The 12066-nt window shown below is 31.5% G+C and overlaps 1 protein-coding gene across 13 annotated transcripts in view; it reads right to left on the bottom strand.

Moving 5' to 3' along the window:
• LOC124949500 overlaps positions 1 to 12066 on the bottom strand; it is a 64032-nt gene that overhangs the window by 33268 nt on the left and 18698 nt on the right. For 10 of the 13 annotated variants that reach the window (XR_007101081.1, XR_007101080.1, XM_047494647.1 and 7 more), the window contains one exon: positions 27 to 170. Coding sequence is in view for 9 of the 13 variants with exons in the window: in XM_047494647.1 (XP_047350603.1) it covers positions 27 to 170 (144 nt within the window). In the remaining 4 variants the exon portion in view is untranslated. Of the gene's footprint in view, positions 1 to 26; positions 171 to 4732; positions 4890 to 4979; positions 5096 to 12066 lie in introns of those variants that run through there. The other 3 variants (XR_007101083.1, XR_007101082.1, XM_047494651.1) reach the window with 2 other exon arrangements.

Consider the following 12066-nt stretch of genomic DNA (forward strand, 5'->3'; position numbering starts at 1 on the left):
TATAATAGATAAATCATATATCTCACCTTCCTCGATACGTCTGAGAGCCTCGTCAAGATTTGCACCGGCATACTTCACTGTGACATACATTAGTGTTAACATATCCCAAGGATATCGGAATCGTTGCAGGAGATTCGTACTGTGTGCCAATACAATTTCAACGTTGGTGCCTGAGAACATAAATAAACATTATTAAATAAACACATTTTTAAGATATAATTATCTGAAAAAGTATCATTATTTACAAATAATTATTCACTAGCTTTTGTTAAAAAAAAAAAAAAAAAAAAAAGGGGGGGATATTGAATTTTCATTTTAATTACACATTAATATTAGTTATAATTTCTACTAGTCTAATTTGAATTAAGATAAAAGATATAGAAATGAACATGTTATTTGATAAAAAGAAATTTTCTCGTCGAACAGAATTAAAGCTAAGACTTGACGTTTTAGATTTTGATCTCGCACGAAGTTTACTCTGCTATGATATGACTTCGACTGATACATTAAACGAAACAAAGAAAATGAATTACAGAAGAAACGAAAGCATTGACGTCAAATTGTTTAGCGACATTCAACGACAGATTTTTTTTTTTTTAATATTTTCCATTAAAAAAAGATTAACAGAGAGAGGGAGATAGGGAGAGAGAGAGAGAGAGAGAGAAAGAAACAGACAGAGAGAGAGAGAGAGAGAGAATAACTAAATTCTTTGTAGAAATACCACGTGGACTAGAACGAGAAGGGCGTGTACACGGTCGAACAAGTCAACCTTCTCTGCGCGCGCAATTCTATTATTCGATCTTCTAACTCTCTCGAAATATCGATAATATATCGAAATAATATATTTACTTACCTATGTTAAATAAGTTTTTTTCTCGCAGTCAATAATCGTAAAAGTAAAAGAAAAAAATAATAAAATGATGAAAGCATTAAAATAGGATGGAGTAAAGTTGATAAAGAGAGAAGGAATGATAGTAACGGTTCTCCGTTATGACATGATATATTAAACATTATGTTATCCAATAGGCAAGCAGCATGATGGCGTGACTCCGCCTACGTGCATGCTCTTGCTAATAATATTGAAAAGGCGGAAATACTGTAGTTTCTCATCGTTGGTATCATGTCGAGGGGCGTCAAGTAGATGACAGCATTGAGTCAGAATGCTTTTACCTACCCCTTCTCTCTTCTTTTTTTTTTTACTCGCTTTCAACCCCTACTCCGTCCGCTTTTTATCTAACAAATGAAAACCTCTCTCCTTCTCTCTCTCTCTCTCTCTCTCTCTCTCTCTCTCTCTCTCTTTCTCTCTCTATATATCTATCTATTTATTTATCTCTTTCTGTCCCTCTCTCTTTTAGTTTTCATTCCTTAGATCCATTCTCTTCCTTCTAAATGGTGAAAAGGAGGGAGTTGAGAGATAACTATAGAGAAGGGAGAAGGTAGAGAAGGGGTTAGAGAGGGGAGAAAAACAACATGGAGGAAAGAGACAGGAGTTTCTATAGTAGTGTGTCCATACTTTCGGTATCCTTCACTTTATCTTTTTTTCTTTTTCTCTTTCTCCTTCTACCAAGCTTTTACCAGCTTCCTCCCATCAACTACCACTACGACACTTTCTATACTCTGTTTGTTTCTCCTTTCGTTGTACTGCTTTTTTAACGTCAGGCACTATTTCCTTAACGTGACATCAATGATACCAAATGAGGTTTCAATATTAACTGATGGACATCAAAAAAGTAGACTAAAAGAGATATTTGATATCTTATGTCGATGATTCTACGTTCGAATATTATGTCGTTCATGTATGTTATAATTTGGAACTATCATTAAATAAATTCGATTGATTGTTCCTAAGATAGTTTTTATTTTATCTTAACTTCTTAATACAATATATGGGTAATAATGTGAAAAAGAAAAAGAGAGAGAGAGAGAGAGAGAAAGCTTCTTCCAATACTTTCGAATTTGATCTAAAGGGATAAGCATGAAGAAATAATATGGATAGCAACAATAAGGACGTGAAACTTTAGGTATCTTTATTTTTTTGGAAGATTTGTTTCAAAAAAATATGATAAGCAATCATTTTAAAAGATTCAATATTTTGACGATGGAATTTATCAAATTAAAATTGCCTTTATCTCTATACGGGGTTTCAAGGTAACGAGGGATTTTTTTAAACAAACATCAAATACTTTTCAGATCAGCATTATGTTTCCTCACGGGAACTACTTAACGAGAGAATATTTATCAGCATTTCGTGACTTTTGTTCGGGCAACACGATTTTATCCTCCTCTTTACGAAAGATTATTTTGTATTGTATTTTTACAATGGTACACATCACAATAAAATTAATGAGCCCGTAAGAAAACGTCATTGATTTGTATTCGCCGAAATTTCTTTCAATCGTTTTTCTTATTTCTTTATATTTTTTCTTCAAACCTTTCTGACCTCCTTTTATTCTTTAGTTATTACCTACCGTCATTGTTATTAAACGACTCTAAATTGTGCACGCTTTAAAACTACTAGCTCAAAAAATAACGGCGAACAAATATGTTCGTGTCACATTTACATCGTACAGTGACGTTATCGTACTCCTCGTACGATTATAACTTGCCGAATACATTATTAATCCTTTTACTGATACGAACCGATATATCCGCTTTTTTCGTTTCATTATTCTGAAACACGTAATATTATCTTGCTGGTAGTAAAGGAACGTTCCTTTACACCAATAAGTTGACATTTTAAATTCTGAAAAAATGCAAAGTTATTGATATTTCGCTAGAATGAAATTGTATGGTATTGAATTTAATTAAATGTCTATGATATTATCGTCGAGTAACTTTCGCATCAATACGAGAAAATACGACGGTATAAATAAAGAAAATTAATAAAATTCTTTTAGGATATATTCTTTTAATGATATCTAACAAAAGAAGAAGAAGAAGAAGAAAAAAAAATTAATATAGTATAGTACAGTAATGTTACCGATGATCATTCGTCTAATATGTCGGTCAAAATATTAAAATTCTTTCTAAAAAATTTTACGATTTTTGTATGCATAGGTAACACGGACTAATTATATTGTTAAAATGTACACGCTACCATTTTTACTCTACCCATTTCGCCTTAAGAGTTTTATACCCCATACTTATTACACATTTCCTTCAACATGAAACGCGATGTACTCGTGTTGTTGCCTACTCGAATACCGGTGGCTCATTATTCATAACCACGTTATGTCTCTCTCGCGTGCACACCTCTTTCTTCTTTCATATTTTTCGCATTATTAGTTGCATAGATCCAATGTTATTTCTTTGTCTGCACCCGTAAGTTCACCCTCCATAATTTTATTCACAATAGTAATGGGTGTTTTAATCCCCTTCACCCTTCTACAGTTTCTTTCATCTATGTTTATTTAACTACCTTACGGTAAATCTCAACAAATTTAGTAATGATATTTTCTTATCTGGTGACTATTATTTTTTTTCTTTTTTTTTCCTTTTTTTTTTTTTTTTTGAATAATGCATACTACAAAAAGAAAATTTTTCTATTCACTTTCTTTAATTTGACGTACGCTATGAATAAATATATCACGTTTCATTTGTCTTACAGTGATTAACACTTTGGACTTTTGGACCACGAGAAGTAGCTACGTTGCGATTATGTTCTCGGAAAATAACATCCTTTCATTTATAGTTTTCAAAGAATAGCATTTATAATGCTTTTTAATTGCGAAAATTAACATGTATCGACGCTAACAATAAGCGATATTTTTCAGAAAATTTAACACGTTTTATCTTTGAATTGCGCCAGTCGTCATAAAACAAATGATCTAATGTAATCAATTTAATGTAATGTAATAAATAAATAAAATAGTGTTTAAAATATTTTATTTTTCATAACGAACTGTAAATATCATAGTTAATATGTCAAAGATGTGAGAAAATAATTAAGAATAAAATCGGAACGTATTTCTTTTTATAATAAATCGTAATGTACTAGTCTTTGTAAGATAAATGAAATCTTCTAATTTTCGTAATGCACGTAGAGTTAGTCGAACACGCCCACTCCAGAATATAAACATTGGCCCGTATTCATAGTCGAGTTTTAGTTTTAAAGGTCACTTTAAGATCGATCTTAAAATGCTCTCTAGAATTCATAGTCAAAAAAATAAACAAAGACTTGAGAAAAAATTTCATGGACAGTATTACACATAGCCAATATTTGTTGTCATCTAATAATGAAATTCTTTTCTTGAACATTATAAAATATAAAAGGAAATGATGAAATTAAAAAAGCAAATACAATAACGTAATATTATTAAAAGTACTTATTATTGCAAATAAAAGAAATAATAAAATTTGGCATACTCATAAACTATAAAATTTTAATAGCAAAAACATCTAATTAAGTTATAAAATGTATATATATATATAAATATAATTATAGACATTCGATTTTCTTTACTAGAAATTTGTATAATTTAAAAAAAGAGAATAACAAATATGGCCAAGATTTAAACATGAAATGTTTCAATGTTTCTATTGTAGGAGATTACGGGAAACTATCACGAGAATAAGCACGTTCAAGAATAACCATTGGTCTTAAATAAGCACTTCTTACTTGAGGAATATCTTTTTCATGAATATCATTTAATTTCACAATAATCTTAAGATGTTCTGGTTTAAATAAAAATGTTTTGATCAAGACCATCTTAAGTATTGATTTGACACTCGACTATAAATATGGGCCATTGACTTTCTTTCCTAATCGTGAAAGAAGAGAGCTTACGTTGATTTTTTTATTCGTCGTAAACGTTTTAAGAGATAACTGATAAGTATAACTTTCCCTCGAAGGTAAACCGAGAATTGCTTGACTTACTCGAAACGATTGACTGGAAAAAAGTTCCGACGATAAATATTAGAGATTGTGAGAGTAGGAGAATGTTTATAAAATACAATTGTGTCATTCATTCAATGCTTACTTTCCCAAGAAGATTGCGATAAATCGATCGCATACATTGCTTCGTTCGTTTACGAAAGATCTCCGATATGAAGTCTTCCATTAAGATATAATACGAGCTCGTTCCTCTTATTCCATCTAATATGATCGTGAATAAACAAATAAATGAGACGATATATGTAGGTATATACTTGTGTACGTATACGCTTACAAAAGTTTTGTGATAAGTTATAAATGTAAACAATTACGAGCATAAACACGATTGGGCATTCATATCAAATAGAAATAATAGGTTCACTTTTTTTTTTTCCATCAACTTAAATTATTAATCATTGAGAAATTTGTCATTGACGTTGGAAACGAAACACGTGTAATAAGATTAATGGTGTTAAAAGAGAACGTCTATTTAACGTGTTTGGATAAATGTGAACGTTATTCTATCACGTAGTAACAAGTATATAAAATATTAGTATAAAATGTCAATAAGTATAGGCTCGACTGTATAATTGTCAAATGTTGTATTAATTTCAGTAATTCGATATAAATGAAATATGTTTTAACGAAGTTAGAGAAAGTCGTTTCCAAAGATTTTGCGCTAAGAATAACTCAGTATTCATAACAGTAAATACCTATTAAAATTTTTTACATATTGAAAATCGTCGAATGATATTATTTCATATTTCGTGATAAGAAAATAAAAGCTCGCTTGAAGTTCATTTTTAATAAATTCATAAATGCAGTAGGCATGCACATAATCGAAAAAGAAAAAATTATTATAATGATCTATACGAAGTATACAACTTAAGAAACCTCCTTGGAAAATTGTTTCCGCATAAATACGACGTAACGGAAGCGAGTGGACACGCATGTGTTCACGCAGCCAAGTACGTTCGAGTCATGTGTACTTACATGTCGAGCCAATCGAACTCTCTAATTCAAGCTATTATTTTCTTCTGTATTGCTGTGTCGAACAACACTTGGTACATACTAAGAGAAACCACTATGTCGGACAGATTCCACTTTATTATGTGTTTTTTCGTACATGCTAATTTTAAGGAAAAAGAACATTATATTTGAATAATACATGTATTGGTAAACGTTGACGTTGACTAAAGGGAATATAAAAAAAAAAAAAAAGAAAAGAAAAAGAAAAAAGAAATATATATATATATATATATATATATATATATATATATATATATCAATTTCAACGTGGGTCTTTTCGATATAACGGAGTCAAGTTTAACTCTTTACTCGACGAGAGGTGTCCAATAACCGAAACTACGATAAGTCATGCGAAACCGGAAGTTGAAATTGGCTTGTAATCAAAGTAACAGCCGAAAAGAAAACTTCGAATGAACAAACAATATCGTAATGATGCCTGCAAAAAAAGAAAAGATAAAAAAAAAAAAAAGAAAGAAAAAAACACTAAATATGATATATTAAAAAAAATTGATTATTGCTTCTATTAAAATATCTTAACCTTTAATGCGCATATTACGTTTCTATTAGCTGCTATAAAATCATTATCATCCTGAATTAAACATAATTAAATATAATGATTTCATATCAATTTAAGAATTAATTGGTGAAAAAATTGTGATCGATATACTTGAAAATTTCATTTTTAATGTACTTTGCGTACAATATTGTATTATAACTCGTGATATTTTCAAAAACGATTATCGAAAGTTATGAAAGTACCAACAAATTTGATAAAATCGTTAAGGGAAATAAAATTGATAATAATGTTTAATTAATTTGACCTAAGTAAAATTATCAATAATAAAGGATCCAATGGTAATACGGATCACATTTTTTTGCAGAATCAAATTGATAATGCAATTGATATTACATTTTAAACATAGTCGATGATAGTACGAAGGCTACTGAAATACTTTTATGGGTGTATTCTTATAGTCGAATGCACGAAATGGAGATTGCTTGTTTACTTAATAGTATCGTTCACAGTTTAGTTGATATAATATAACTTCGACTTTGTTAGGTCCTCGTAAAATGGCCTAGCCTTTGATCTCACGGAACGTAACACTTCGGTACATTAAAAATACGACTCGTTAAAGAGGAGAGAGGGAAATCTACGAGAGTGCAAGACTCATTTTTTGACTTTGACCGTAGAAATCCAAGATGATAATCTGATACTTATTCTTCAAAACGTAATTTCAGTTTACGAGCGTTCAAATGAACGAAATATAAAATTTATAATGCTTCATTTCCCTAAAAAAAAAAAAAAAAAGAAAAAAAAAATAGTTTTCCATGCGAAATAGATTTTCTCTCTTTCTTTTCCTTTATCTATTTCAACATGAGATCATACATCCTTATGGAGATTATTGTGTTTTTAAATTTTAAATCGCAAAATACAGCTGAGCTGTACGATATGAGAACGAAGAGTAGCTATTTGTAATAGAAATATATACTCTTGAAAATATAGGAACGTATCGAGCATCGTAGAAAAATTCACGAAAAATTGAAAGAAAGAGATAGGGAGAGAGCGGGAGGGGGGGGGGGGGGGGGGGGAGAGGGGGGAAAAGGAGGGAGAGGGGGGGAAAAAAAAGAGAGAGAGAGAGAGAGAGAGGAAAGAATTATTTTCCGGGGTTTGTCGAGGAAGGTACTCGTGTTGCAAGAGATAAACGTAGCATGAGACCATGCCCCCTGACCCTCGCAACTCTCTTCTACCTGTCACAAATCCGTTCAAACGGCCTGCGAGCTGCGTTATGTTAGAACAGGGGATGGATGGATGAGCGTGTTTGGATACAGGGCTTTGTATCAATGATACCGTTGTATACTCGAGTAATCGGAGCCTGGTTGCCTGGCTGGACGTAGGTGAGGGATCGTTTCGATGACAGAAAAAGAGGAAGGAGAGAGAGGGAGAGAGAGAGAGAGAGAGAGAGAGAGAGAGAGAAAGAAAGAATGTCCCTTGTCATTCATTCGTTGACGAAACTAATACAGTTTAGAGAATGTTTGTATTTTTAGGAATTTAGTCCTACGTTTTCTTCATTCAACCTTATCATTAATTTTAGTGTATTTTAATTTTAAAGAAAAAAAAAAATTAATAGCAATGACATAAAAAATGTAATATTTTTTTCTAAACACAATGAATCATTTAAAAAATTTTAGATTATATATGAAACGTTGGTACAAATAAATGATACTTAAAATCTACATTCATTAATTATAGTATCTAATAGATCGTAAATAATGATAATATTTTAGCAACGACAATTCTTTTTCGATTATAAGAATAGTTAAGATGAAATCGGAATAAGTTTTCACGGAAGTGGCCGACGAATAGAGGGATGGTTGTGAAGTGTGGCAGGCTTTTACGAGATACAACATTTCGGAAGCAGTAAAGTTCTATCCTGTCAAGCGTTCCCATAAAATCCTTGCTTACTGGCCAGCTAGCAAAGTGACACGCTAGTATGTGTATGTCTGTGATGTGGTGATGTGTATGTCTGTGAAAGAGAAAGATAGAAGGAAAACCATGCTATGTGGGTGGTCAAGGATTGCACAGTAGGTGCAAGACAACACATATTTTGTAGATTTATTTTTTTTCTTTTTTTTTTTTTTTTTTTTTTTTTTTTTTTTTTTTTTTTTTTTTGAATAACGAGCTTGTTGTCAATATAACAATATAATTCCTCGTATTATCGATGATCCTTTTATCTTTTTAGGAAAAAGAAAAAAAAGAATAAAAGAAAAAAGAAAAAATTAAATAAAATACGAGAAAATAAAAGATGAAAAAATATAGGAGAGATGAAAGTGGAAACCTATCGAACAGAATCTTCAAAAGCATCCAACGAGTGTAACACAATACGTTGCTAAATGTTCGAAGGGGTTGTGACGACGATTCGATTGTTCATTTGATTCGAAAGATCATCACGAAATTTATAAAGGTTAGTATGGTATATTGAACACGTTGGATAGCCGACGTAACTTTGTCAAAAATGTGTTCTCTTTGTAATACGAATCTCCGGTCCAGAGAAAGAAAACGATGGTGTCACGCACACTATACATAAAACCGTTCGTATTCTTGAACGTGTCTTCGTCCATTTCTATAACGAGGTAGAATGAGAAGAAAAGGTAGAGAAAGAGAAAGAGAAACATAAAAAGACTTAGAAACCATCAACACCCCTAAGGATTACTCGAGATGCCGTAGGGATCGTTGCCCTCGAAGAAATTGCGAGGGAAAGGAAAGAAAAAGACCCGTAAAAATTTTAAACACGCGAAGCTAACCAAAAGAGACTCTTACTAACCATAAAAATAAAAACTCTTTTAATTTAATAAGAAATTTTATCACTTTTTCGATAATCCAAACAGTACAGTTATTGATTTTACCTTATTTTCTAATTTTAAATAAATTAACGATTTTATTTTTTCGATTAATAATATATATTCATTTGAATGACATTAAACGTTATACTAATAATATTTAGGAAATACATTAACTAAACGTACATCAACGAAGATTATTATGAGACAACATTGAAATATCATATTTTATGATATTATTGTAACGATAGAGGCTCGACAGAATATAAAAGGAAAAATGAGAAGGAAGAAAAGTGACAGATCATTTAACCCCGTACATCGTAAAAGTAAAAGAGAGAAAAGAAGAGAAACAATTCGCTAGACCAACTTACTATTTTTTACACTTTACTATTCACCCTTCTAGAATTTCTACCCCTTCTACTTGGTCTCCCTTCGATCCTTCCTTCCTTTTTTGACCTTGCTTGACGTCACGCAGTTAACTCACTACTAAGATTACCTGCTTTCATCGATACGATTCACGTCGTACACAAGAAGATTATTTACCTGCGAGCGAACAAGTTGAAGTTCATGCGCGATTTTTTTTTCTTAGAAATGGACTTTTATATAAAAAAAAAAATCTATTTGTCGCGTGTCATGAGATAATACGATATCTAAAATGAGTCGAGAAATAAATGCACAATTCAGCTGATTGAAGTTTAGAAAAGAAAATATATTACATCGAATAAAAATCTTTGCGGATTGTTATTGCGAATAAAAACGACCCTCGAAATTGATCTTTCGTTGCCTTTCGTGCCGATCAGATCGGCAATCAAAGAGAATTTCAACGTAAGCAATTAGAAACGTGTTATTTTTTGTATTCTTAATGACACGAAATGGTGTTTATATTCTTTTATTTTATCTTTCAACGAATAAACGTCAAGATAATCTTCGTCAAACATCTCGCATGTTGCATCTCTTTCGTGACTGATCAATTATTTCTTGTTTTAGCTCGTAGATCTCGACGTGAACATTTCTAATGTTTATATTAAACAATAAAACAATGTATATCAATCATATGTATATACTTTTTGAGTATTCAAGTATATGTTTTTCAACAGAAAATTTGTATTCTTTTATGTAGGTAGATATTTATGTATATAATATTGTTAATTTGAAAGAAGAATAGTAAAAATGATGCAGCTGCGAGATTTCGAAAGATACGAAATAAAGGATATTAACGATAGATCGGGATGTAAATCAAAAGAGAAAAAGAAGAGATCATGTCGTCGTTGTCGTCATCATCGTTGTCATGCTTTTCGTTCTTCCGTTAAAAGCCGTGAATTTTCTTTACGTCTTGCGAATTGTATCGCACGACGAGAGGATCGTAACTTTCGCATCAGTGCCAACGCCGGCGTCGTCCTCTTCGTCCTCGACGTCGATGGCAAACCAGACAAAGGGTGACTCGCGAGAAGAGAAAGAGAAAAGCAGAAAGAACAAGAAAGAGAGAAGTAGCTGGAGAATAAAGACTCGGCCGAGTGACTAACACTAAGGATTCGCATAACTGCCTCGAAGCAACATCGTAAAATTGTAAAAGAAACCTTGGTGGAGGCTACGATCGTGTCTCTCACGCTCGGTTGAACGGTCCCGGACTATCTTACGCTTCCAAGTGGGAACACGATGCATCTTGAAAATGAACAAACGATATTTCTAGCCGAAAGACCTAAGTGAATCCAATTGATACCATCTCATCAATGAATAACATTCTTTTATAAAATACTTGTAAAAAGACTTCCATAAGAATTGTGGAATCGTTTGATACACTTTCAGCCAAAACCGATTAATCGAACAAAAAATCGATTAATAAATAATATCCATTAGTTATTAAATAATTATATTATATGAATACATTTATTTAATTATTTCTCTAATTATTTCTCCTTATTGCCTAATTGATCGTTCATTAGGCTTCATTGTTTTGAATTTTATGAGATATAAATCATCGATTTCGTTTGGAGAAGACCGATGTCGAACGAATGGAAAAGTAGATACATAAATTTTGCGAACGTGATCGGTAAGATCATCGGTCGAAACTAAGCAACTTCGTTCTGTGGAACGAAAATAAAAGAGATAAATAGATAGAAACTATTCATTAGAGAAGAAGGAAAGGAAACGATAGAATAGAAAAGAGAGAGCCAAGATGAACATAAAAGAGAGAGAGAGAGAGAGAGAGAAAGTAGGTGGAGCAAACAGGGTAAAGAAACAGATAGAGAAAGATGTAATAAAATTCAGTGGAGTCAGCGGTTATAAACTGAATTCTTTGGATAAGCCAACTCAGAGAAGCCGAACGATTTCACAATCGAAGAGCGAAGTGTGAGAGAAGAGGGAAAAGAAAGTAACATACTAAACTTGCCGATGAGTTTGAGCTATCATATAAACATATAGAAATCTCATATACATATACACAAACACGAGAAAAAAAAGAACTTGGATATATATATATATATATATATATATATATATATATCCAAGTTCTTTTATATATATATATATATATATATATATATATATATATATATATATATATATATGAATAAACGAGTCTTACAATTTTTCTTTTAAAAATTCATCCGTGCAATCGGCAGATAAAATGCGAATTCTTCCATTTTAAAAGCGTCGCTGTATGCAGGATTCGATTAAGATAAATTTAAGTAGAGTTCATTAATTCATTTATATTTTAAAATATACTTAAATCATTCGTCGTTAATGAAAACCGAGTATTTTATCTCTAATAACATTTACATATCTTATTAATTACTCAATCCTTGATTCATTTATTCGTTTGACTT

The sequence above is a fragment of the Vespa velutina genome, chromosome 5 (assembly GCF_912470025.1).
Source record: "Vespa velutina chromosome 5, iVesVel2.1, whole genome shotgun sequence".
Lineage (NCBI taxonomy): Eukaryota > Metazoa > Arthropoda > Insecta > Hymenoptera > Vespidae > Vespa > Vespa velutina.